Consider the following 26,541-nt stretch of genomic DNA (forward strand, 5'->3'; position numbering starts at 1 on the left):
TCCACAGTCTGATCATGTTATCTAAGTCACTTATTTGCAAATGAAAAGGAAGGTGAACATACAATTGATTACTTAAACTGTCTATTGTCGACGTTCAGGCTTTGCAGAGTTACTTACTGGTTCAACTTGGAGCTAAATTCCTTCATTTTCGTCTTTGTTTTAGCCTCTTATGAATATGGTTCAGACTATATAACTGAACTGAGAATTTCTTTAGATAGATGGATAGGGGACAGTGCTAAAATCTGTTTTAAATCATCCTAAAACATACAGTAAGAGACATTTTACATCACGGCCGAGTAAAGTGCTTAAGTGCCTGTGTATTTATTGCACAAGATTTATTGGAGTTCAGCATCTTGATGGAGGCTGGAACTAACGATAGCTTCAAGCGACTGCTTTTACACTTTGGCACACGGAGTCTTCTTCCTGACGGCAGAGGTTGGAATTAGGAAAATAGAGGATGTTGAGAGTCTGCAATGATTTGTGTGGCTTGTTTCATGGCTGCCTGCTTGTTCAGGCTCAGAGTCTTTCCTTCACAGCTGTTTGGTGCACACTGGCAAGCCTGCCTGTTTACAACCTGTTTTGATTGCGTGGTCATGTTGCTCCCTCAGATCTTAGCAATTAGGATGGTGAGTGAGACCCCGTTTACACCAGAGATTTGTATGGATATCCTATCTGGATGAGGTGAAACACATGTTAATGCAAGTGCAGAATGGATGGCAATCAGAATGTGATTGGATTGGCCTGTCGACATCTGGAGGAGGTCTGGTTCACATGTGATCCGATCTTAGCCGGGTGTCAATGTGGTCTTTACATATCGGCTACATTCTTAAAGTGTGTATTTACTATTGTTCAAGTCTGTCTTAAAACATTTGTCAGGTGCTCATGAAAACATCGAAACTGATTTTTGGGACCAAATCATCCGTCCCCGTTTGGTGCAAAAATATATTCTTCCATTTCTCTGAAGCTTATATGAGGCTTCAGCGGTCTTGTGATCATTTCAGTTTGAAATGTAATCTTTGTGGTCAGTCGTTGAGCTGCAATGGAAGGTTAATAACAAGACACATCGCGCAGAATGAGCCCTGTTTTGTTCCCCATCACTTACATTGAGAGAACATACGGAGGGGATCTATTGATGGCCAGTATGAACAGAAGGAAGGATCACATTGAGCGAAAACAGTTTCAATGTACTGTACGGGGCTGAGGGGGGGGGGGGGGGGGGGGGGGGGGGGGGAGATTATCATGGGAGATTAAAGGACAATCAGGAGAGTGTATTTGGTTTGGGATATACTGAGAGTGAGGAGATCTCTTCCCCTCAAGTTCCCAGGGTGAACTTTTGGTGTGTTTTTTAAGACTTAAGCTGACTCTGTCTTTTGTCCTTGTTGTCTGCCCAGTACCTGGTACAGTGCATACAGATATGTGACTATTGTTTTATCGGTGATAGGCAGATCTGGTACCGGATACCATTATTTTAACAAATACCTATTCAGTACATTTATATCCATGTATTTAGTTGTTACATCGTGTTACAAAGTTAGGAAAGCAGTGTTTAAGTTTAAACCTGGCGCTGCCTTAGACATGAAACTTCCACACAGTGAGGCATAGAGCTTTTTAATGAAACATTGTAGCGGATCGGTACTCGGTACTGGTTGATACCCAAAGCCCAGGTAACGGTATCGTAACAGAAAAAAGTCGGATCGGTGCATCCCTAGTTATTTATTCCAGGTGTAAAAGCAAAAGCCTGTGATCAGTTGTCATGACGTTGAAAGTATACCCTGATATATGTGGTCGAAAATGTTACTGTAAACCATAGAAAGGTTTTTATTTTGAAAAGACTCTACGCATGAAACGAGTGGAAATGACCACGTGTTGCTCGACATTTGTTGGAGAAAGCATGAATAATGCGGAACAACTTTTCGTACGAACCGATGTGCAAGGTTACGTTTGCAGTGTCGGGGAAACATTTGCCAGCAGTGATGTCATCTATTTAGGATCAGTTGCAGCGAACCCCAAAGCACAGTTGCCCAGTGACATCTTTTCACATGCATCATCGCCTCGAGTTCAACATTAAAAGCCAGTAACTATACTTGCAGAAGGTTGCAACACAGTTGTTGGGTATTTCACAGTTGGTTTGCTGTGGACTCTCCTGCTGTGTGTTCATCCTGTCCATCAGCAGCAGTAAATCAAGCATGGCGCACAGGGCTAGATCTATTTTTTGCGCTCCAGGAGGTTTAAAATATATTCATACAAACTCCTGAGCTCAAGACAGATTTTTCTTTTTATCTGTGACCACCGGAAACCTCTCGGCCGGCAGTGTTTTTTTTTTTTAAATCTGTGATGGGTAACGCTTGTTTAAAGGCAGGCAGGGCGGCCTCAGTCATCTCAGGGCCTCGGCCCGCCCTGTCGTACACGATGTGAAAGAGATAACGAAATACTAAGTCGAGGAGGGATCACTGTTGGCGAGATGTTGACCTGTCACCGGGTCTTTCCTGTTGATCCGAGAACAACACGGACACGTGGACAAGGTTTGAAGCAGCTGCTCGGTAATATTCCATGTTTACATAGGTGTACGGGATGTGTGTGCAGGTTAGAGTATTGGGGGTTGGTTGGTTTACCAAAAGCAAGTGTGTGTGTGTGTGTGAACAGTTGTGGACAAACCGGTCCCAGCTAACACTGTGCGAAGTACACCCTGGACAGGTCCCCAGATTGTCACAGGGCCCAGACTATTGCAGGGCCACGGTCTGTATGTTAATGTTAGATCTTTATTTCTAAGCTTTATCTCAGCAGTTTCTCTTCTTTTTTTTTTTTAAATGCTGAAAAGAACAACGCAGTCAGCATCCCGATGAGCCTCCTGCAAATGTGATTAGTCGGCATTGTGTAACCATGGCAATGTAAGCAGGGCGGTCTCGTAATGCGATGTGTGGCCTCTGCCCAAACCCGGATAGGCCATTTGCTTGGGGTCTACCAATCAGATTACAAGGTCCCAGTTTGCATCAGAACATGATGACGACAAGTCATGAAGGCTGCTCATCATGGACACGTTTGACTCAGTCTGGGACTCGTGCTGCTTGATCATATCCAGAAGCTTTCACAAATGCTACGCCAAATGTTAACTGCTGTCGCGCTCTCCCCCGAGGTTTAAGTTATTATGGAAAAACTCAATTAAACTTTTTGTGTTTTTCTCTTTCTTTCCAACTTCCCCTCTCCCTTGCCCTCCAACCTCTTCATTTTCAGGGAAAGTACGGCAAGAGGAAGAGCCGATTTAAGCGCTCCGATGGAAGCACCTCCTCTGACACCACCTCCAACAGCTTTGTCCGACAGGTAACATTTCACACTTAATCCTTCCTCCAGACCACTAATCCAGGTGCTGGACTGAGGCTCAGCTTCATTTTATTTAATGAAGTCAAAGTGAGGTCTTTCAATGCTGGGAATTAAGCGGCTCCAAATAGATAGTAGTTTAATCATTATTTATGATGATCATACTTTTAATTCCTCTCTCAAATCCAACTTTTACGTGAGCTGAAACGATTAGATAGTTGATCGATCAGTAGATCAAACATAAAAAGTAATCACATTGATAATTGATTCATTTGTCTCGCAAGAATTCCATGAGCCAGTCACGATATGAGGTTTATATTCTGAGTGTAATGCAGTCAGAAGCATGCACACAGGAGGCTTAACAAATAAGTATTATCTTTAAAAAAAAAAAAAAAAATTTTCTGCACCTTTTTGATGAGAGTAAAACTTCTTTTCTTGAAAGGCGTATCTTTCTCTCTCTTCACCTGTGTGTTTGTCACAGGCAGCCCACATATTGTACCGTATCTCACACACTTAAAAGGCTTTAATAACATCATGGTAACAACAGTGAAACCCCTGTGGCTACAGCTACACGGCTTGCTTCATTGTCACAGAGTTGGAGCTGAGAGACGTCACAGAGACTCTGATGGTAATTATTAGTCCCCAGGTCTAAAGATTCAGCCCCACACTACTACCCCTCTGACCCTGCCTCCCCCCCTGGCTCTGTCAGAAAGAGCTAGAAAGTCGTAGTAGTCAGTTGTCTACTCTTGGTCAGACAGGAACACTTCCTCTCCTCTGGGAGTTTTGGTAGCAGGTAAATGAGTCCCTCTGTCTGAACTCTTCATTTGTGAGAGGAAATGATTTGCCCCTTTGCTGAATGACATTTACCTTTTCAGTACGGGTTTGCTTTAGACAAAAAATGAAAAAGAAAAAAGAAAATCCAGCCGCTGTTGGTGAACACGGAGTTGAACCCTCCTGTGGTTTCTAAAGGTTAGCTGCATCCTCGCCTACACGCATCACCCTTCCCACTGCCTCGTCCTTCATTAACTCTGCGAGTCTCTTTGCTGAAGGACCGCGTGAACTGGGGGCCTGCAGGTTAGGCGGGATTCATAATCACTCGCACTGTGTAAGGAACTCATTACCTGCGTCCTCAGATGAATGTCCTCTCCTGTCTCGTGCTATTAAACAGCATTTCCCTCGTCAAGGTGCAGCGGTGGAAGGAGCTGGCATTTTAAACAGTTGAAATGCTGCACAGAAACCAAAAATTGATTTAGTAACTAAAGAAGTGTTACGTGAACGCAATTTCTCAAACCATGTTAATATTTCAAAAACAAACTGGCTTTAATCAGACAAAAAGAAGCACACGGGCGCCCTGTAGGTTTTGGTCATATAGCCTTTTTTAGCCTCCCCCTTGAACAACGCAAAGCAGAGCCCTGTATAGGCTTTACAGTCTCACACACACCTACGCAAGTGCAGGCTCATTCACCACACACACACACACACACACACACACACACACACACAGAAATACACAAGAGCCACAATCAGCCAACGGTAGAGCTGGCTGGTACACTCGGCCTGGTTTCCATGGCAACCGGGCCACTGAATCTCCCTCTGTGTGCAGGCACAGTGGGATGGAGAGACGAAGGAGAGGATGTTTAGATGGGTTTTTGTGTTAGTGTGTGTGTGTGTGTGTGTGTGTGTGTGTTAGTGTGTGTGATGGTGTGTTAGTGTGTGTGTGTGTGTGTGTGTGTGTTAGTGTGTGTGATGGTGTGTTAGTGTGTGTGTGTGTGTGTGTGTGTGTGTGTGTGTGTGTGTGTGTGTGTGTGTGTGTGGGTGCAGCCTACATGCTTGTGCAGTGCTGGTTTGTGTGTTGAGTTCAACAAAAACACGTCTTCCGTCAGAGACTGTCTGCTACAATAGGGACCATGTATAAATACCATGTATGCTGCCGTTGAGTATGGGGGGGGGGGGGGGAGATTTTTACTTCGAATTGTAAAATTGTTGCCATCTTATAAATTGCTTTTATGTAGCACCTTTCTTCCAACCACCCAAAGCGCTTCACACATGTCAACATTCACCCATTCATACAATACACAATAATGGTAGAGGCTGCCGTACAAGGTGCCAACTGCTCGTCGGGATCTAATCCAATCATTCACACACACTCGCACAACGATGTCGCAGCTTTCAGCAGCGATTGGGGGGTTCAGCATCTTCCCCAAAGATGCCTCCACATGCAGAGGAGCTGGGGATGGAACCGCCGATCTTTTCGAAGCTATTAGACTCTACCTCCTGAGTCACAGCTGCTCTTTGTGCTTTATTGTACTAGAACACACACACATGCGCCTTATAGGTTTTTGTACATATAGCCCTTTTTAGTCTCCCCCTTGAACAACCCAAAGCAGATTCCTGTGTAGGATTTACAGTATCAAAAACACACCCACGCAAGTGCAGGCTCACTCACCACACACACACACACACACACACACATACATGCTCGTACACATTTTTTTTTTATTTATTCATGTCAAAAAAGATACAGTATATAATTTGCAACGTTGAATTTCCTAAAAACCCTCCAGGGGCTTGAAAAGTGGCACTTATGATAACAGTAATGTAACATACACAATGTATATGTATCTATCAATAGACAGACATAGTAAAAACAGACACAGTTAAGCAAAGTAATGCATCCCATAAACACCCGTCTGTTACACAAATATACTGCATCACTCAGTTATAACACGCATATCAGGAAGACTCATTCATAAATCACTATCATTAACAAACTGAGAACTTACACTCATGTGATATGGCGTAGAGTTTTCATAAGACAGGAAAAACAGACTTATTCTTGGTGCTCGTTGCTGAAAATGGTATATGGGCTCAAGTCTGTTGTGATTGGGTCGTTAGCACAAGCTGTACTACAATAATTGATATACAGACAAACCATTAAATAACATAGAATAAGAGCTACCTCAGTGTTTCTCAAGGGATATGATTTGTATGCTAATACTCTTGGCCATGTTGTGGTTATGGCCCTGATATGAGGTTTCCAAGATAAGGATACATCAAGCAGAATACCAAGACATCGTGTAGTACGCAAATTACTTTTTTTTTTATACAAGGAGTTAAAAATCCCTAATTTAAGACCAACAAAACGTGTTTTACGTAGGTGTGCGGGAACGTAGACAGCTTACTAATTTCTCTAATTTCTTCATTCAACACCTTGATGATGGTGTCGGGATATTTATGCGAAGAGAAAACACTTGTGTCATCTGCAAATCTAATTTTAGACAGTTTCTCTGAGACGTGGGGAAGGTCATTAATGTATACAGTATCAAAGACTGTAAGGGCCCAAGGATTGAGCTTTGTGTTACAATGCGACCATAGTATGGAGGGTAATAAGGCAAATTTACCCTTTGCTAAGTCGTATAGCATCGGCCAGTTCCCGACCAGGGTCCTGTCTCGATTGCCAGGTGGTTCTCTTTTACACTGTGATCTGTCGGCTTTATTTTTATTCTGTACCTGTGTTTCGCTGCTGAATCAGTTTGACATACTGGATTTATCCTTCAAATACTTATTACAGACCCTTATGTCTGCTTCTCCCTCAAATTGGTTTTGGGAGTGCAGTAAGTGACCGTGTGGGCTCAGTGGTAGCTCTGACAGCTTGATGGAGGAGCAGCAGGGGGCGGGGCTTAGTGAAGGGTCTGTTGGCTCCATTATACGATACCAACTGCTGTCTCTCTGGTGAGTCTGAGCAGTGCGTTGTTTCTTATTCAGAGATGTGAAAGCTTCTGAAGAAGAGTATGATGGTTAACTGTGTAAAATGCCTTCGATATGTCTGAAAAAACACCGTTGGTCTTTTCCTTTTCTATCTCTGGCTTTGTATATTTCATGTGTGGTGGAATCTTGGAGGCTCTACTCTAAAATGTGGACGATTGAGCCTCTAAATTGGCATACAGCAAACAACAGCTCATATTAAATCTGTTAATCAATTAAAACCCGTTTGTACAATTATTGTCCCAGAGAGTTAAGGTGCCAGCCATAATCTGCAATGCCCCTTATGCCGCTTTTCCCTACATTTTCAACATTCAACCTGCTATCTGCAACAGTAGATCATTTGCTCTTGCGTTACTTGGAACACGTTTGCCATACTTGCAACCCACGCATTACATGCAAGAGTCCCTGGAAATGTAACCGCAACTTACGAGAGGTATAATCCTTTTCAAAACAGGACGCTGAAGCCGTTTTCGGTCTCTATGTAAGCAGCTTGCAAAGTGCATCCGTGAAAGGTGAGCCGGATTGAAGTCAGTCTGGAGATCTTTGTTGCATGTTGGTCCCCATCTCTCAAGTTAAAAAGGCATACAATAGATACAAGGTGGTGTTATTTACAAGGTGTTTTCATTCTTATGTAAAACACAAACTTTTTTACACATATGAAAAAATGTGATAAAGACGCATTTTAGAAATTGTACAACTCAAATGCTTGTTTTAAGACTCTTAAAGCTCTCATGCAATATAGCAGTGACGAGATATATTACATCAAACATCCCCCCCCCCCCCCCCCATTGCTCCACAGACCAGATTGTGTCTTGACTTAGCTGGCATATGTGAAAGGTTTCGAGGGTCTAGATGCTGCAAAGAGACAAGCTGTCCTCCTGTCACTTCCGACATATGAATCCCAGCAGAGCCCCAGTTGCTGCTGTGTTTGAACGCACACGGACTTAACTGGTGGGTCTGCTGGCAGCTCTCCATTTATTCACCTTCCCCAGCTGGTCGTGTTGTCATCAGGTACTTATACAAGAGAGGAGGTGGAGGAGGTCAGGTGTGTGGAGGAGCTCCTTTCATTGTGTCAGAGTTCGCCCTCTAGTGGACACACTGGGCCCCCAAAACCACCACCACCCCTCCAAACACACCTATTTGCCTGTGGACCTCCCTCCTTTTGCCTTTTTTATTTGTGCCAAGTCCACACAGTATGCTCATTTTCAGAGTATACACTTTTTGCAGTCAATACGCAAGAAAGAAATGGCACGCAACACATACTTGGTACATATGTACACCTAATAATCCCTCTGAATTAAAAATAAATCTGATTCATTACGTTTTTACATCATTCAAATATATGATCCACTATGGATTCTTATAATCCTGCACCTTTTCTGTGTCAAAATGTCTACATCTACGCTAGATGTTATGTGTTGACAGGTCTGAAGGGTCAGTTAGGGCTGCGTGATGTGTAAAATGTCTACTTTGTGGAAATCAAGTTATTCAAAAAGGTGGGAAGCTAACGCTATAGCGATCACAACACTAATGATGCAAATGAATTAGTAAACAGACTTTCATGTTCTGCCCTGGTTGTGCTCAAATTGATGATTAAAGTGGACACTTAGTTGAAGGATCTTGTGCTGGTATGGCATGTTTTAGTTGTTTTATATTTGCTAAATAAAATGAGTCCTTGGTCCGTAGTTTTATAACCAGGAATTGTTTACAATTAAGCCTATGATGTGCACTTAACGCTTGTTTAAATTCAAGGGACAGGGGCTCTCCTATGTTGTACTGACTGTAAAGCCTCTTATAAATACAACTGACCCGGCACGTTGAAAGTCAAATACATTTTAAAGTAAATTGAGAGAGACGTTTATGCATTATTGGTATCTGATGTAACCGAATCATCGAGAACCGAATCAAATTGGGTGATCAGGGCCAACATCTAACCCTAATCCCTCCTCTGATACCCTTTTTCCGGGAGAGAGACAGAGAGAGGGGCTGGGAAGAATGATGTCGGTTCAGAGGCTGGGAGGAATGAAGCAGAGAGAGAGAGAGAGAGAGAAGGGAGGGGGGTTTCCCTGGGCACTGCCCCAGCCCTCTCCCACGTCAGTCAGGCCATTGAATGGCTGACGGCTGCATACCAAGCCTCCTTCTGGGTCTCGGTGCGTTCATGTCCCTGTTTCTGCCCCGGCCGGGGCTAAATATATTTCCCCAGTTTGCAAATGTAGCACAAGTCCTGCAACCCGACCCCCAGTCAGCTTCAGCTCCCTTCCTCTACACAAGGTTCACGTTCCTCTGGGTTGTGAAGGTGGGTGTGTGTGTGTGTGTGTGTGTGTGAAGGGGTTGGAGGTTAAGAGAGTGCTCTCCTAGTCTCACACATACAGCACTCTTTTCTGGCTCTCTCTCCTATCACACACACACACACACACACACACACTGACAAACACACACATGTACTCTTCTACACTTGTCAAGCTAACAGACAGATACTCAGACTAGTGACTGCTAGCTCTCTCACACACACACACACACACACATAACTCTGTCTGTGGACTCCGGCGTTGCCCCCTTGGTTTGCCTTGGTGTGGCGAGCGTGGCAAACGAGGTATGGAGAGGACTGAGAGGATTCAAAGGCCCGTCATGGTAAGAAGGATCTGGATAAGCTTTTTCGCTGCGTCTGACTGAACTGGAGGCAGTTTGTGTGTGAGTTTCTCTGTGAGCGTGTGGATCTGGATCGAGTTTTGAAAGTTCAGCAGACACTCTTGCTCTGAGATATATACGACGGGGCGAGTACAACATGCCGCCCGTGTCCTGATAGCGCTTCACCTCCTGGTCTGCGTCTTTATTTGCTCTCCTCGGTGTGATTTCCATTTTGGGCCGGGCCACAGCTGCTGGAAAGGCGTTGTGTTTTTAATTAGACTTCCAGTCCCACCGGTTGCCTCTGCTGCTGTGTGCACTGCCTGGCCGGCCGTCCCAGCACTGTGGCCATTTCAGGGGGCTTCTTTCACTGCTGTCCCCCTGTCCCAAAGGGGCCTGGGCTGGATCTTCATTTAGCTTCTTATTCAACTTGGCTGTGTTTGCCTTACAATGTTACATTTGCTGTTGTTGGCTTCCCATTATCTTTTTGCAATTATTGGATTTAGGGCGAATCCAATTTCATTTTCATGGGAATTGTATTGTGATGATTGGGGCTGCAAATAGCAACTGTTTGAATTATTGATTATATTAATCTGGCAGTTCTTACGTCGGTAAAGCGCTAGAGAAGACAGAGAAATATCTATCACTGGGAAGTTCCCAGAGTCCAGATGTCTTCAAACATCTCACCTAACAGTTGAACACCCAAAGATATTCAATTTATAATGACATAAATAAAGAAAACCAGCAAATCCTAACAGTTGTGTGCATTTTTGTTAGATTAATTGCCTTGAGCGATTATTAAAATTGTTGATTGACTATTGATGGAGTAATCAGTTCAGCAGTTGTGAGGATTAGATCATATGATTGTTTATCACGCGCTTAATTAAACAGTTGAACGCAGTTTGCTCCATTGATTATCATTTCATATTATGGCCGCAACTTTTAACTTAATAATGGTTTCATTATCAATAAATCTGTCAATTGTGTCTGTAAAATATCACAAAAAGTGTCCTTTACACAACCAGCAAATATTCACATTGAAGGAGCTGGAGCCACAGCTTTTTGGCAATTGTGCCTAAAATGTCAAATCTCTGATTTACAGCTGATTGACTAATTATTTTCTGCTTCATATAACAAGTTGCCTGGTAAGGCAGGTTTTGAACCTTCCTACTTTTTGAGTATCCACCAACAAGTCCGTAAAATCAAGTCTGGAAAAATATTCGGTGTTCATAGTTTCTTACTCTTTGATAAGAGAACCTTTTTTATTTAAATTGTTTTAGGCAATGTTAATTTAGAGCTCCTTGTGTTAACACAACATAACATTACACATGCATTGAGAATGTTTGGTATATTTTACTAAATGGAAAAGGGGCTCTGTAGAAAAAGTATTGGTAATGGGAAATTAGTATCAATAAACGTAGGTGTTATGTTGGCAGTAATACCATACCCAGCCCGAATCATGACTTATTTGACACCTGAAGAAAAGAATTGTGATATCAAGCATGTCTTTGAGCCCTAATTTCCTTGCGCAATTATATTTTGAATTTAGTGAGATTGACAGAAAATAATCCATAAGGAGCAACTTGTTATTGGTCTCTCTTTTGCTTGTTTGTGAAAACGGGGATTTCCAGTGAATTCAGTCTCTAAGTCATCTTTTAAGCTGGTTGCCATGACTCTGCTGTGACGGAAAAAAAGGAGGATGACCATTTACAGCCTCCGGCCTTTAGTGTCTGACTGGAAATCTGTCCTTTGTGATTCCTCAGTTTGTAGCGTCCGTCTGCCTGTTTTGTGAGACGTATTTCCCCTTTTCTTCAACATTTATTCCAATTTTCTTTTCCTGCTCTCGTCTTTGCTGAAATAACCTCTGATGTGAATACACAGTGCAGCTTGAACCGCAACCAATTGTTTGAGATGAGATGTTGTGTTCTTCTCCTCTGAAAAATTCCACACGGGGCGTGAGGAGACTCGGCGATAAAGCAAATGAGACAATTATATTTCATTTTCTCGCCTTTCCTTCTTTATTTGTGTCACATTATCTGAGCTGATGAGTATGAATATATTGTTTTATCTTTTCAACGAGGGGTTCGCAGTGAGCGTTGGTTCTCACTTCTGTGTGACAACACTTGCTGCAATGTTCCTGTTGTTTATGGCAGCAGCATATTACAATCTTTGACCTCTGCCCTGTTGTCTGTGATAAGAACAGGAAGACACAGAGGTGATCATTTCCTTTTGTTTTATAACGATCTTAAAGAGGGGGAAACGTGTCCTGCTGGTTCAGTATTTCCATGATCATTTCTATGCCGCTGTATGTAACGTCAGATCATTTTTACTTCATCCAACTCCCTTTTTCTTGAAACCATTTACAATGGTGCCATTGCATCGGAAGAAACGATGTTAACTAATTTCCCTTCTGCAGGGTGACTCTCTTTTCTTAACACCCATTATTCAAAGCACTTCTCTCTTGCTGGCCCGCCCTCTCTCCTTATTCCATTACTCCCCCTCCGCTCTGTTGCTCTTTCTTTCCTCCGTCCATTTATCCAATATCAAATGCTAAGGAGGTGCAAATTTATCACAGTGGCAGCCACCGTGCAGAAAATGGAGAGGAAGCACAGTCGGTTAATTTTCGGGATGATTACTGAGCTTCACCTCCTGCACCTGTCTTGTGTTTAACCCTTTCCTTTCCTGCTGTGGTCTGTGACAATGCAGTATAGTTTGGATTTTACCAACTATATAGATGGAAAAGTTTCAGTGTGGTAGTCTTGTTAAACATGGATATTTCCCTTTGGGAAAGAAGCTCCCCAAAGGCCATACTGTTTTGTTTGATGTCGTTACTGCTGTGTTATCCTCCAGGCTTTGAGCTCACAGCTGTAACTCACACTACGTGAGAAAAATCATTGATCACCTGTTGAAAAGCTTTCCCCAACGTCGATTTCCCTACAGGGTATTTTATTCACTATTTGATTCCGATATCTTCTTTCTATTTCCTTCCCAGAGGCTGCCTGGATTAAGCTGCAGAGATGGTTACTATGACACTGCTCGGGTCTGTAGTCTGGCACTGCCAATAGGAAGGACGCTCCGCCATCAGGTGGCCTGTAGCTATTTTGAACAGGAGCTGTATGTGAAGTGAAGCAAGCAGCTAAATTAGAGACACAACCCAGTGACATAAGGGGAGAATAAGAAGAGAGGGAAGGAAGGAGGAGGAAATGTGTTCAGTTGCTCGCTCACTCTCTCAACATGTGCTGGGAGGTTATTGATCAGTTGCTATTTTGACTCCCCTTGTTCACATGCACCTTTTTTTTAAAAATATGAAATATTAACGATTGTGTCTGTGCGCATGAATCCGTCAATCCTTCTTCGTCCTCTTCCTTCTCTGACTGTGTTTTTTCTCTGGTTGTGTGTGACGTGAATCAACTGGATGAGTGACTCACAGAAGCATTTGACCACACACACAGACTTACACACACACACACACACACACACACACACACACCAAGAATAATCCCTCCCACTCTCTCTTTCTACATTTTGCTGCATCACCGACCTGTTGTAGTGAGCCAGTTGGTCTCGGGTTGTTCCAGACGTCATTTCGGCTTTTTTTTTATTTATTTTTTTTACTCTAAAAACATTCCCGTGGGTTCCCCATCAGGGTGTGCTAACCTTCACTTAGTCAGTGCTCCGCGTTGGGATGCACTTGTGTGATTTAGAAGATGACTCACAGCTGGTAAGTGGGGGCGGCTGTTATTGTCCTCATTAGATGCTGCACGCCACTCACCGGATTATTCCTCCTACCTGAGTGGGATGCGGGGCGCACCGCCGCGAGCGCTTGAGTTGGAGTAAATGAAACAGGAAGTGGGGACGGTTGGTGGATGCCCGAGGACGCCGAGGAGTAGCAGCTAGCCATCGCCTTGGCAACAGGGAGTGTCCACATTTAGTGTGCTGTTGCTAAGTCACACGCCGCCTCGGTACGACAGGTGGCTGAGCTAGAATCAACATTTGTGTTTGCGTTTCGTTGGAAATCATACAGAGACGTGTGGAGAGGTGTAGTGGAGCATTAATCACACACAAATGCTCACAGCCGGCACCACAAAGATGCTTCACTCCTCGACATATGACCGGGTATATTTAGGTTATATGGATATATCTGGATATATGTTTAGACCTTTTAGGTCCTCTTGGTGTTTCTCGTAAGGAATGCCGACAAGGAATCTGTCATTCGTTTCTTAAAAAGAACATCCAAGGATGTTGTCGTTATACGGTGTGCGGCTTAACCACCAGGCCACCGGGACCTCTCGCATTTCTTTTGATCAAAACGATTCAAATGACAGCAAGTTGGCCACGAGTTCAGAGTAGGGCTGGGTGTCAAAATCTCAGCACTTAAAGAGTACTGCACTGATTTAGTATTGCATCAAATGTTTGGTTTGATTCTCCGGAATGTTTACCCATCCTGTCCCCAGCGATCATTTTAGTTTTTCTAGTTAAAGGTTTTATTTAAGATTTTTCTTCACCACTGATGCAATGAGCGGGCGTATTTTGTGTTTTGTATTCATTTATAGTCCAAACTAAGCTATCGAAAGTTACTGATCTCGAAACGTAGACGTGTGTGGTTTTGTCGTCACTGCTGTGTCTCACTGGGTGCACTCGTTGTGTTGTCTCACTACACACGTGAAGGGAATTGTTCATCATCATTACATATGGTGTATGTCATCTTTGTGCATTCTCACCTCTATTTTAAAAGCCCACACCTAGTGACTCACTTCTTCTGCCTGGCACATTCAGCTGTCCGCATTCTTGTCAGCACCTCCTACAAAGCGCCAGGCAGCCTGTCAGCGGGAAAAGAAAAAAAAAAATACAGCAAGAAGAGAATAAGTGGGATTGTTATATAAGTCGAACACTCCAAACACTTTATAAGTTCAGGCTGCCTCCCTCACTGTACTGCTCTGCTGAACGGTACAGTATGCCGGCGCCGCAGGCTCACTGGAGGCTCGGGTTTTTATTGTGGTATGGGTGTCTGGATGAGGGTCAGCAGCAGAGAGTCAAGTTACCGTGCATGAGTGTTGGATGTGTTGGAAACTGTATCCACTTCATGAGAAATTTATACCCCCCCCCCCCCCCCCCCCCCCCCTCCTAATATTATGAACAGGCCTCAGGCCACTTTTTTCTCTCTACTTCTGTCTGTCCCTACTTGACACACCCACACACCAAATCTGTTGTACCTGTGCAAAAAGACTTGGCACCTCGGCCTCACTGAAGCTGCAGTGGAAATGTCGGCCTCTTGTACACAGTCGGCTTTCGTGCAATACGAAGGCAGAGGCCTCTTTTTTTTGTGTCAATGTAGGTTACGCTTCTCAAGGAAGGTTTGACAACAAATACATTGCAATGGCAGAGCCACAACCGTTCTTAAGACGAAAACATTTGAAACAAGCCAAAGAAGCAGCAGAACATCAGGAAACCCAGCGATGAAGGCGGGTTGTCGACAGCAGACGTTCAAACATATACCCAGACTTCGTTGAGGTCAACCTGCGATTTCACTCGGTGTACTCCTGTTTTGCTCCCTTGAGGGTTGAGTCATGGACATGTCGTCCTTTTCCCCCTCCTCACCTTTATGTAAACTCATTATGCGTTCCAGGGCTCGGCGGACTCCTACACCAGCCGGCCATCGGACTCAGACGTGTCCCTGGAGGAGGACCCTGAGGCTCTGAGGAAAGAGGCCGACAGACAGGCCCTCGCCACGCTCGAGAAAGCAAAGGTCAGAGTTCAACTGCTTTATCGCCGCCATGTCATCCGTCTTGCAAAGTGTTCGTTTAATAGTCATCTATATTGCATAATCTCATCATCATCATCAGTGTCAGGGGGACACTGTACTCAGAGTTGGGTGTGGTTGTTTTGGAGCCGCCATCTTTATATTAATATCTGTTTTCTCTTTCCCATCACTGCTCCAGACCAAACCGGTGGCATTTGCTGTGCGGACAAATGTTGGTTACAACCCCGGTCCCAGTGATGACGTTCCTGTGCAGGGCATGGCCATATCCTTCGAAGCCAAAGACTTCTTGCACATTAAAGAGGTATGAACTTCCAGAGCAGTTTTTGTGGTCTAGAGTACACATTTGTACATTCAGCCTAAACTCTAAAGGTTAATCATTTGATGGTCTTGTCTTGCGGGGGGGGGGGGGGCCAAAAGTGGCAGTGATGGTGGGTGTGAAGCCACTGAGGGATCCTGTTTTATGTATTGTCTCCTTCTGTCAAAACCCTATTCAGGCTTTAGCAACAAGCTGCTAAAAGTTTAAATATGGTATGGAAGTAGCGTTTGGAACTATGTCTAAAACCGTAATGCCATCAAGTGCAATTAAATTTGCACTGGCCAAGAACTGGAAAATATTTCTAATTGTATATGTTTGGATGCTTTTCCTTAAATGGTGATGCGTGTGTGAGCAGTAAAATGCCGGTATATCATTGGTTACGGATGCCCTGTCTGTATGCAGAAATACAACAATGACTGGTGGATCGGACGCCTGGTGAAGGAGGGCTGTGAGGTGGGCTTCATCCCCAGCCCGGTCAAACTGGAGAACACCCGTCTGCTGCAGGAGCAGAAGATGAGACAAAACCGACTCAGCTCCAGGTAACCATGAAAACCCCCTCAGCAGCAGCTACAGTATCAGCATCACAAATGACAACCTAGCTTTTTCAAACAGGGACAAGCGCTCCTAATACTGCTTTTTTCACTTTTTGTATTTATTAGTTTTTCCTCTACCTGCTACCAAAAGCTCACAACGGCACCTTGTCTTCTGAAAACTATGATGATCAGTGTCCTCTTGCAGGAGGAAACCTAACAATTGCTTACTTGTATCATAAATATAAGTCAAATCTGTTTAAAATTGTATTTTTCTTATAAAAATATGATGAGTACAATGTACTCAGTATTGTGAAGCTACCATTATCGTCTTTCTTTCACCACGCAATCCGTTTTTTTCCCATTTCAGTAAATCTGGAGGAAGCTCCAGTTTGGACGTCGCCACGGGAACCCGCAGGCCCACCCCACCTGGCACAGGTGAGGTCAAGGGAATCTCCCTGTCAGCTGGCAAAATCGTGACTGTTTTTGCGTGTTTTCGTGGGTGTTGGTGCAATCCTGACGGAGCGAGAAAGAGATGAGACAGGCGCCTGATATTTAGATGAAGATTTTAATTGGCTAGTTAGTCAGGCATGATGATGAATCACGCCGCGCCTCTGTGGGTTGCTGCGTGAAGTGAGTGAGGTCTTAGGTCTGTCATTTGCACACAGGACGGGACTGAAATAGAGCTGAGAATGGCTGGGAAAATATTCAGATTGAACATTTTTTGTCTATCAAATAGAGCCACTGAACTCAATACTTGTGTAATAGAAACCACATCTGTCTAATACACCCAGTACATCCTCCAGTAAGGGGCCGATCTGACTTGAAGGGTCATTTTAAAACATATATATACGTTATTCCTATGGTCTAAGGCGGTCCACAAATACTGGTAAACATGAGTTGAAAAAGATGTTATAGATGACACTGAATGGTGTGTATATGTCGGCACATTTTCAGTTTCACAGCTGAGAACTCTACAATAGAATTAAGCTCATTTGGGTATAACAAAGAAGAAAATGTAGATTCCTAGAGTCCACAAAGTCAGTCTCACATTCATTGTCTATGGAGCAGCTCCAGACATTATACTTGATGTCAAGCAAGTTTCATACTTACTGACGGAGCAGCTCATGTTCATAAATGTTGATTGCGCTTACCTAGGCCATGGAAATAACATACTGGAATTCTTAAAACAAAAGTTTGACATATTGAGAAATAACCTTATTTGTCTCCTGGGAAAAGAGTTGGACGATCGATGCCGCTTTCATTACCTGTCTCAATAGTTTAGCCCGGACATGGGGAAACTCCTGGTTCTGTTCAAAGGGAACAAAATCCACCCATGGGCACCTCTGAAGATCGCCGATTAAAACACCCCATCTTGCTTGTTTAATCAGTGGAAAAACCAAAGTGTATGTATGTATGAGATATAACGCATACATTAGCTTTGGGGGGGCCAGTAGGCAGATCTTGTTACTGTTTGACACTGTTTTTAGTCTTTGTGCTAAACTAAGACAACCAGCTGTAGCCTCATATATATCAGACCGAGTGGTATCAATCTTGTCATCTCTCAACTCCAGGTAAGAAAGGGAAAAGCTATTTACCCCCGCAGGCCTCGTCTGCTCCCCCCCCCCCCCCCCCATACCAACCACAGGTGCATCACCAGCAATAATCCCAACAAGCACTTAATTCGAAACCCCAGCTTTCCTCTCAGCTTGATTCCTTCTTTTCTATCTACTACTTTCCTCCAGTTTCCTCTGCAGCTCCTTTACACATCTACACTTCAAGTCACACTGAACCCACTCTCTGTTCATGTTGTTATACCCCACATCTGTGCCGTCCTCCATGATAATCTGGTGTGTTCTTTTTTTTTTTTAAACTCTTTGTCAATGTTGTTTCCAGTTTAAAGCCTACAATGCCACCTTCTTTTGATCTCAGTAAATGTCATCTTTTGCAATGTCCTCCATGCCTCTTTCTGGATGCATCTCACATTCGTACTTCTATTTACTCTTCCCCTTTTGCTTTTCCTCTTCTATTATTTCCTCTTCTCTCATCCTCTTTTACTTTGCCTTGTCTTTCCCTTCCTTTTCTTCTTCCTCGTCTGTCCCTATCTCTGCACCGCTCGCCCCTTACCCCTCATCAGCTCACGTGGACATGTCCAATGTGTCCTTTGACGTTGACCCACTCGACCTGGATGCTGAGGAGCCCCCTGAGTTCCAGGGTGACCCTCGCTCCCCCAAGGGCACGTCAGGCAGCGTAACATCCCCTCAGGCCAACGCCCACCGACTGCCCTTCTTTAAGAAGGTAACATCAGGGGCCCACGAACTCGCTCACCTTGCCAGCCTCCCTCCCGCATTTGTCCCTTACTCGTCCAAGATGTGCTCAGGTCTAATCTCCTCTTCCCCGCTCACTAACCGCTCACGACTGAACTGTTCCTGAATCTAACACTGTTTGGCCCCTCAGGCTCCGGTCACAACGGTTACTCTTGACATTTGTTTGAATGTTTGTTTCTGTGCTTGTCAGCTGGGAGAGGCCTTGAACTAACCGATGCACGCTGAAATGGCGGCTGCAGCGTATGAGTTTTGATCTGTCTTTAAAATGAAGTGGTGGCAGTCAGTGGAAACTCTGTTTTAATCTATCAACAGCTCCTCTCCCCACTAACCCTAACCTGTCAATAACCAAATGTGCTCTTGTGTTTTTTGTTTTGTGTTCTTTTTTGTTGTCTCTTCTGGCTTTTGTGTGGAATGATACTGTAGGTGGCCCAGCTAAACAGAAACAGAAGTCGGTGAGTGTGGTTTGTTCTCAAAACTAACCCCTAACATTTCAACTCCTCATCCTCTGTAAGAAACCAGTCCGCAGCATATTTTCCTAGCACCGTTTAATGCTTCCTAGGACGCATTAAAGCATCAAATATTCACAGGATCATTTGTAAATCACGGTGACGCCTCTGTCATTTCCCCAGAGCTTGTATCACAGCTGTCGGTGTGCAGGTGCAGATCCATCCCAGACCCTGTTAGTCAGAGTGTAACAGCAACTCATCCTGACACGCTTTCATTGCCATCTATGACGGCCGATTTGAGTCACAGTAGCCCACAATCAGCTGTTTTTAGGTTTTTCAGCACAATTTGAATTACACGTTAAGGCTGCAGGATAAATGTGGATAACAATATCTCAACATTAGCATTTTGTAATAATGGGATTCCATCGAGGGGAAATAAACTGTAGTATGGGATAAGGTCAAAATTTGCACAGAGAAAATGTTTAAAATGGTATCGAGATACTTGTAAAATGTAAAACAAGAAATATATACTGTAGGTTTTTAAGTATCTTAGCTCTTTTTTAGGAAATAAAATATCTTTTGTTTGCTGTGAACATGGCAACTGTAGTTGTAGTATTTTAGAAGAATCAGATTGTACAGAGGGACAATAAACTGTAATATTGGACTATTATCCAGATCTGTATTATGTACACCATCCTGCCTGTTACTCACCACACTAAGCTGTGCACTGTGCTCATGTTATTCAAAACCAATGAGCACTTTTATGTTGTGTTCGGTGCTCCAGCTCTGCCCCTTTATAACACAAGAGCCATTTGGAAACTTTTTAAAACATATATTTTTAGCTTCTGTGAATACAAATGAGGTGAAATGAGCCTCCGTTGCTCTGCTTTATGTAATGTAATGGAGCGGGGCACTCCAGCACACTCTCCTGCTTGAAGAGCTGCACAGCACACACGGAGGAGGGGACGTGCTTGAAATACAGATCTAAAAAAAAAAAAAGACATCCAATTTGAATGTTCACAAGGTATATAGGACATGTGACTGTTTCCCCCTCGATCTCATTGAAAAACACTAAAGAGCACAAAGGCTTATGGAATCCTTATACATGAATCATTCCTTTCATGATTCATAATGTACAAAAAAAAGCCTGAAGTTCAGGCGCAGCAATATGGGTCGTGTTTGTGTGTGGGTGTTGTATATAAATCTCTGTGATTTTTGACGTAAATGACTTTAAAAAGCTACAGGCTCTTTACATTCTGAAAGATTTCTGAAAATAGGACAAAGACAATAAATAATGGGAACATGGGAGGCAATCGCTCTCTAACTTGAGTGCAGATGCACAACAAAAGAGAAAAGTGTGAAGTATGACGCCTTTTTTAGAGAGCAGCAGCTGACACCCTAGCGTCTGGTTTAATTATGGACACTTTAATTATGTGAGACTGCAGACCAAGAAATAGAGTGCCATTCAGTGGGGAATTGATCCCTTTCTCCGAACATTCATAGGCAGTCAATAAGACGACTGGACTCCAGCGTCTGAAACTCACCATCCATCAATCTGCCCGCTCACAGGGGGGAGGAGAGGGGGTTTTGGGTTGATTTATGTGTGTCAGTACATCGGTGTGAGCTTTGTGGAACTGTTCTGAGAGTACGGTCAGACGCAACGTGTCTGCTTCACTCACCCCAATGTTGGTGCTGTCTCTTTCTGGCCCAGATGGAGCATGTTCCTCCCTATGACGTGGTTCCCTCCATGAGACCCATCATCCTAGTCGGGCCGTCACTTAAAGGATATGAGGTAACGAGAAAAACTTGCAACATGTGCTTTTTTTTTTTTTACATCTGATTTCATCTGATTTTTGTTGTCTTACGCCTGGTGTTTCGCCTTCAGGTGACGGACATGATGCAGAAAGCACTCTTTGACTTTCTGAAACACAAGTTTGAGGGCAGGTAGGAGATCCTCTGCTCTTTACAGCCATTCTGCACTGTAGGCTGTGCTTTAACTGGTTTCTGTTTTCTAACACGGTAACGACTGGTGCACTGGATATCCGTTTCAGGATATCCATCACACGGGTGACAGCGGACATCTCCCTGGCCAAACGCTCAGTGCTCAACAACCCCAGCAAACACACCATCATTGAGCGCTCGAGTACCCGCTCCAGCCTGGGTAAGACAACGTACAAACCACAACCAAAGAAAACTGCCATTAAGTCTCCAGTTAAGACAATAATGACTCTTTATTTTGTTGTTGGACAGACAGCAAAAAAAACAATATAGCAGTAAAGAGCAAGCCAATGGAAAGCATTTTCTTCATCACATCATGTTGCTAAACATCCATTGAAATACGTTTCACTATCTGTGTTTCATATCTGTATTGCTTTGTGTGTTTAGACAGATAGATAGACTTTACATGGGATTTGTTGACGATAAGGAAAATATAGAATATGATCAGATCTATTCATTAATGTCCTTTTTTTTTAGGGGCAGTTTGGTTTGCAGATTAAAAAAAGACACATTTGCAATTCCACACGTACAAAAACATATTTACACTTAAAAACTAAATGCGAAACAGTAAAAGGGTGTTTTTGTGACGCTGCAGGAGTTAAGACGATAAAGAAAAATATCGACAAGCATGTGGATTTTTTTGTAATTTGGGCATAGTCAGCTAAAATCCTGGTGATAACACATGATCTAGCTCCATGAATTGAATGTAATGAGGGCTGCCTGGCTTTTTGTGCCTCAACGCCGGCAACAGCTGTGACTGGACGAACTATGTTTTCAGGTTGTCTTGTGATGGAGATATCTCAGGTGGAGGGAATTTCTTGATTCACCTGAACTCAAGGATGAACTGAAACACATTTTGGGCCATAAATCATACATTTAAATGCAAATTTTGTAAATAACAGGACAACATGATGAAGTGATGACATCTTGGTCAGACATGGATGTAAACTGCAACAGGACTGGTTGGCAGAGGCATAGTTGGATATAGAACTGCACAATATATTTTTGACATACTGTAGTTCCATGTTAGAGAACATGTAGGTAGGTCATACAAAGAAAGTGTGAAGTATTTTTTTTCCCCTTTTTATAGTCTGATCTGGCCTCCTCTCTCTCTTTCTTCATTCTGTCTTTTCTGCCCTTCAACCACCCATCCTTCCTTCTCTCCCACCTCCTATCTTCTTCTTCTTCCACTCTTTATTGATTCAGATGTACTGGGTATGTATGCTCTCCTTGCAACCAAACAATGAAGCCTCTCTCCTTCTTCACCCTCCCCTTTTCTCCTCACTATATTCATCATCTGCTCATACATCGTGTGTCTGCCCGTCTGCTTGCCTGTCAGTTTCTCTGTTCCTCATGCTTCCGTGTGACAGCCTGTAGTCTCTCACAAAAAGAAAGGAATTACGAAATCAAAGCCGGAAGAGATCTGTGGGAGGGCGGCTGGTGTCCGCTCGAAACTATGAGTGCGAATAAGCAGAGATTTATTTTTTTGTGACCTACGAATAATGCTATCCATATACTGTATGTGTGCAATCATTCCCAAGGATAGCCTTTTACAGAAGCTGGACCGCGCCTCATGCACTCTGTCTAGTCATGGCAAGTCTCTCTCTGCAGCCAAATCCAAATTTGCAAAATGTCCAAGTCTTTGTTGAGGTTAATGGAAACCTTGCAAGCTATTTCTTTTATACGAGTTAAAGTTCACGTTTCTTATCACTCTGCAGAGCACTCTCCTGATTTTGCCTCCGGCTTTAATTCTCAGCCCTCTGGAGGCTGCTGAAATGTGTGCAGGCCCCGTCTGTCCAAAGATTGCCTTGCCCCCCCCCCCCCCCCCCCCCCCCGTTATCTCTCTCTGCCGCTGGGTTGGCAGCGCGCACAAGCTCGGAGGCGCTGAGGTTTGACCAGACAGGCGAGGAACAGCCTGGTTTCCGGTCTTAATCTCTCTCCTTACACGTCAACAGGCTGATAAATACACGGAGAGACTGTGGAAAAAGCTAAAATAACAAGCTCTTATAGGCTGTAGTTGAGGAACAATGAAAACAAAACACCCAAGCAATCCACGGATTTGAGTGGTTCACCTGATAATAATAATCACGGCTGTGCCCATTAGCGCTAACAACAACTAATGTTCCACCTAATTTGTTTTAATAGGGGTTTTATTTACATGGTGAGAAATTGTGCTCTTAATATTATTGATTGCAAGTGCAACAGGCATCTCATTCTTAAGTGCCTCCCTCCTTTAAAATAACAAAGCTCAGACGCACATAAGGAAATTGTAAACGTTGGGAGGTGGCAACAGAATGAGGCTGCTGCACTGCTCCATTTAGCTGTGCATAAATGGAACTGGAACTGTGATCCAATCTAATTCATACGCTTTTGAACAGTTTTTTTCATGCATGATAAAAGTACAAACATGTTGGTTATGTACTCATGGCTGATACACAGTGCTGCATCTTCTCAAAGAGAGGGGTAGTTTACGCAATCGTTTTGCTGTCTCGCGGTATTTATGTGTCTTATCTGTGTCCCGGGCCTTCAGCGGAGGTGCAGAGTGAGATTGAGCGTATCTTTGAGCTGGCACGCACCCTCCAGCTGGTCGCTCTGGATGCAGACACCATCAACCACCCTTCTCAGCTGGCTAAGACCTCCCTGGCTCCCATCATTGTCTATATCAAAATAGCCTCACCTAAGGTATGGCAACAGATGACCTTAGAGTAATAATCTTTAAGATTTTCATTCAAATATAATCCATTTTTGATATTTATTTATTTGTTAGCAATGTACTATTGGTCTGTAATGCGTTCAAATTGCCTACCGACCCTTACATGCAACATAGTTTCACTGTTGTTGTCTCCCTGCAGGTCCTCCAGAGGCTCATCAAATCTAGGGGGAAGTCCCAGGCGAAACATTTAAATGTGCAGATGGTGGCAGCAGACAAGTTGGCCCAGTGCCCACCTGTGAGTTCTGCTTTGTGACTTTACTGATAAAAGATCTCAAACTTTGTAGAATTTCTGGAAAAAAAAAAACACATCAATTTTGGTTCTGTAAAACCACCAAATCGTCATTTTTCTAATGTGCAGGAATTGTTTGACATCATCCTGGACGAGAACCAGCTGGAGGACGCCTGCGAACACCTGGCCGACTACCTGGAGGCGTACTGGAAGGCGACACACCCCCCGAGCAGCAACCCTCCCAACCCGCTGCTCAACCGTACCATGGCTACGGCAGCCCTGGCCGCCTCCCCCGAGCCCGTCTCCAACCTGCAGGTACAGGTGCTCACCTCCCTGCGCAGAAATATGGATATGTGGCCTGACATGGAAAGTGCTGTAGCCAATGAGGGGAAAGAGGAAGAACATGCTCTCTGAAGTCCAGCAGGAAGGCGGGCGGGGACTCCGGCAACTCAACCTCGACCCAGCAGCCTGCTCTCTTTACACTGAAGGAAAAGTGCATCGAAACCCTGTTTATGCTGTATATAGAAACACATTCACACAAGCGCACCTGACACATTAATGAGCCAACGTTGACACACGTGAACAGCCAGCTTTTAGAGCACCCACAAGAAAGATTAGGTCGTCTGTTTGCCTCGCTGCACTGTTTAAACTGTGAGAGCAGCGCAACTCAAACCACACTGGACTTAAGGAGCAACCCGTAAGGCACCTCTGCCGTTGGGGCCCCCCTCCATTTCGCTGTAATCAAGAGTAAAATGATATCTGCTGCCCCCCCACCCCCACCCTGTCCTCTTTAGCTCGGTGGCCTCCTTTCTCCTGCACTTTTTTTGCTTCTTGGGAGGCTGAATCCAGTTTGCTGTCCTCCTCCGTGTTGCCATGGTACTGCCCCTGAAAACAGCAAGTCATGTCCGCCTCTTCAAACACAACTGCTTAGTTTTGGTGGAGGCTGTCGCTAACAATCTGTCTACTTTCAACTTTTTTTAGAATCACTTTAACAGCAAAGCACTAATCAGCCGTGTCTCTATTCATAAGTTGCTAGTGGCTACACATCAGTTCCGATGAGTTGCACACCGTCAAAGCTTTTTATGTCACCCGAGCCACAATATTGCACCAAATGGCTGGAAACATGTTTTATATCTCCTTCTACCTTCCTTTTTATTGAGACGATCATTGTAGAGGCGGCAACACAAATAGTCAAAGAACAACAAGAATCTAAGAGCCAATTGCACTTCGGATCTGTTGGTATTTCCTGATTTACATAAAAATGGTTTCAGTATAAACACCCTGTGTTGCAGAGTTCAATTCATTACGTAATAAAATAATAGTCATATTTACATTTCTGCTTTTTTTCCTGCCATGAGGTCAATCTGCCAGAAGGTGGCACTGTTGTAACGTTAGATTGAGTCTGCTTGTTGAATAACTTCTCTGATGTGTTGGTGTTTGCTGGTAGGTATCATGATTTTTAAAAACAGTTAGTAGAACTAATCTGTTTGACTAATTGAATTAGTGCTGTGTGCACGCGTGCATGTATGTTCATAAATGGATTGTCAGTCATGAACACTTAATGTTTTCAAAACCACAGGTCCTTCAGCTGGAACATCTGTCTGCTGTTGTGGTTCTGTGTTGTATGCCCTACCTCGTGCTAACCCCGCTGACTAACCACTGACAGTTTGGTTTTGCTCTGCTGTTTGTGTCTCTGCATGGTCGCTGTGTGGCATGGCTGTGGCTGGCTGCAGGGGCCGTACCTGGTGCACGGTGAGCAGAAGCGGGAAGGGCCTCTGAAAGAGTGCGGCGGGAGCGGCACCCTGCAAGACTATCAGACAGACATGGGAGGAAAATCTCAGCAGCAGCAGCAGCAGCAAGCGTACCTGCGCTCCTCTCGTGGCCAGCTAAGGGGAGGAAGCGGCCGGGGGCTGTCGAGGCAAGACACCTTTGACTCTGAGACCCAGGGCAGCCGGGACTCTGCGTACACCGAGGCTGGCGACTCCTGCATGGACATTGAGACTGACCCCTACGAAGAGTCCGAGCCATACCGAGGCGGCGGGGGCAGCCGCCTCCACCTGGCGCAGCATCACAGCAGACAGGCGTCCTGGGAAGATGAAGGCGCCGAGCCGGACCAGGAGAACCTGAACCACCCTACGATGCCGAGCCAGACGCAGCCGCACGGACGCGCCAAGCTGAGGGAGCGTTACTGCCAGGACCCTGTGGACACGGGGGCCAACATGAGCCGCAACAAGAACCAGGACGACTGGGGGAGGGACGTCTACATCCGCTGAACACGCATCTTAGCACAGAGGCAAGGAAGCTACTGGACAGACAGAGAGATGGGAGGGGGGGGGGGGGGGGGGGGGGGGTGACGTTCAGGTTTGGGGGTTCAGAAGGAACTGAAGTGTGGGTTTGGGGCCATGCCAGTCAGGCTAACAAGTGAATCTGTTTACATCCCAGTACAATGTAAAGAAAAACATCAACTGCCAGATGCCATTCTCGTCAACTTCTTGCAATTCAATTTCGTTATAGTT

At 44.3% G+C, this 26,541-nt stretch overlaps 1 protein-coding gene across 1 annotated transcript; it reads left to right on the forward strand.

Annotated features, from left to right (window-relative positions):
- Positions 1–9,428: 9,428 nt before the first annotated feature.
- cacnb1 (calcium channel, voltage-dependent, beta 1 subunit) lies at positions 9,429–26,334 on the forward strand. Its single transcript, XM_079177210.1, has 13 exons — positions 9,429–9,711; positions 15,332–15,451; positions 15,645–15,767; positions 16,185–16,321; positions 16,683–16,750; positions 18,450–18,610; positions 20,797–20,877; positions 20,971–21,029; positions 21,137–21,246; positions 23,614–23,765; positions 23,936–24,031; positions 24,155–24,346; positions 25,759–26,334. Exons 1-13 carry the CDS (start codon positions 9,676–9,678, stop codon positions 26,296–26,298), a joined length of 1,875 nt encoding a protein of 624 aa, XP_079033336.1. The 5' UTR covers positions 9,429–9,675; the 3' UTR covers positions 26,299–26,334.
- Positions 26,335–26,541: the final 207 nt, after the last annotated feature.

Source organism: Pholis gunnellus (assembly GCF_910591455.1).
Source record: "Pholis gunnellus genome assembly, chromosome: 17".
NCBI lineage: Eukaryota > Metazoa > Chordata > Actinopteri > Perciformes > Pholidae > Pholis > Pholis gunnellus.

Coding starts and splice junctions, on each gene's coding strand:
- cacnb1 (XM_079177210.1), top strand. CDS start 9,676: ATGGAGAGGACTGAGAGGATTCAAAGGCCCGTCATG. Junction 15,768..16,184: donor ACTTCTTGCACATTAAAGAG/GTATGAACTTCC, acceptor GTCTGTATGCAG/AAATACAACAATGACTGGTG. Junction 21,247..23,613: donor GAGTACCCGCTCCAGCCTGG/GTAAGACAACGT, acceptor CCGGGCCTTCAG/CGGAGGTGCAGAGTGAGATT.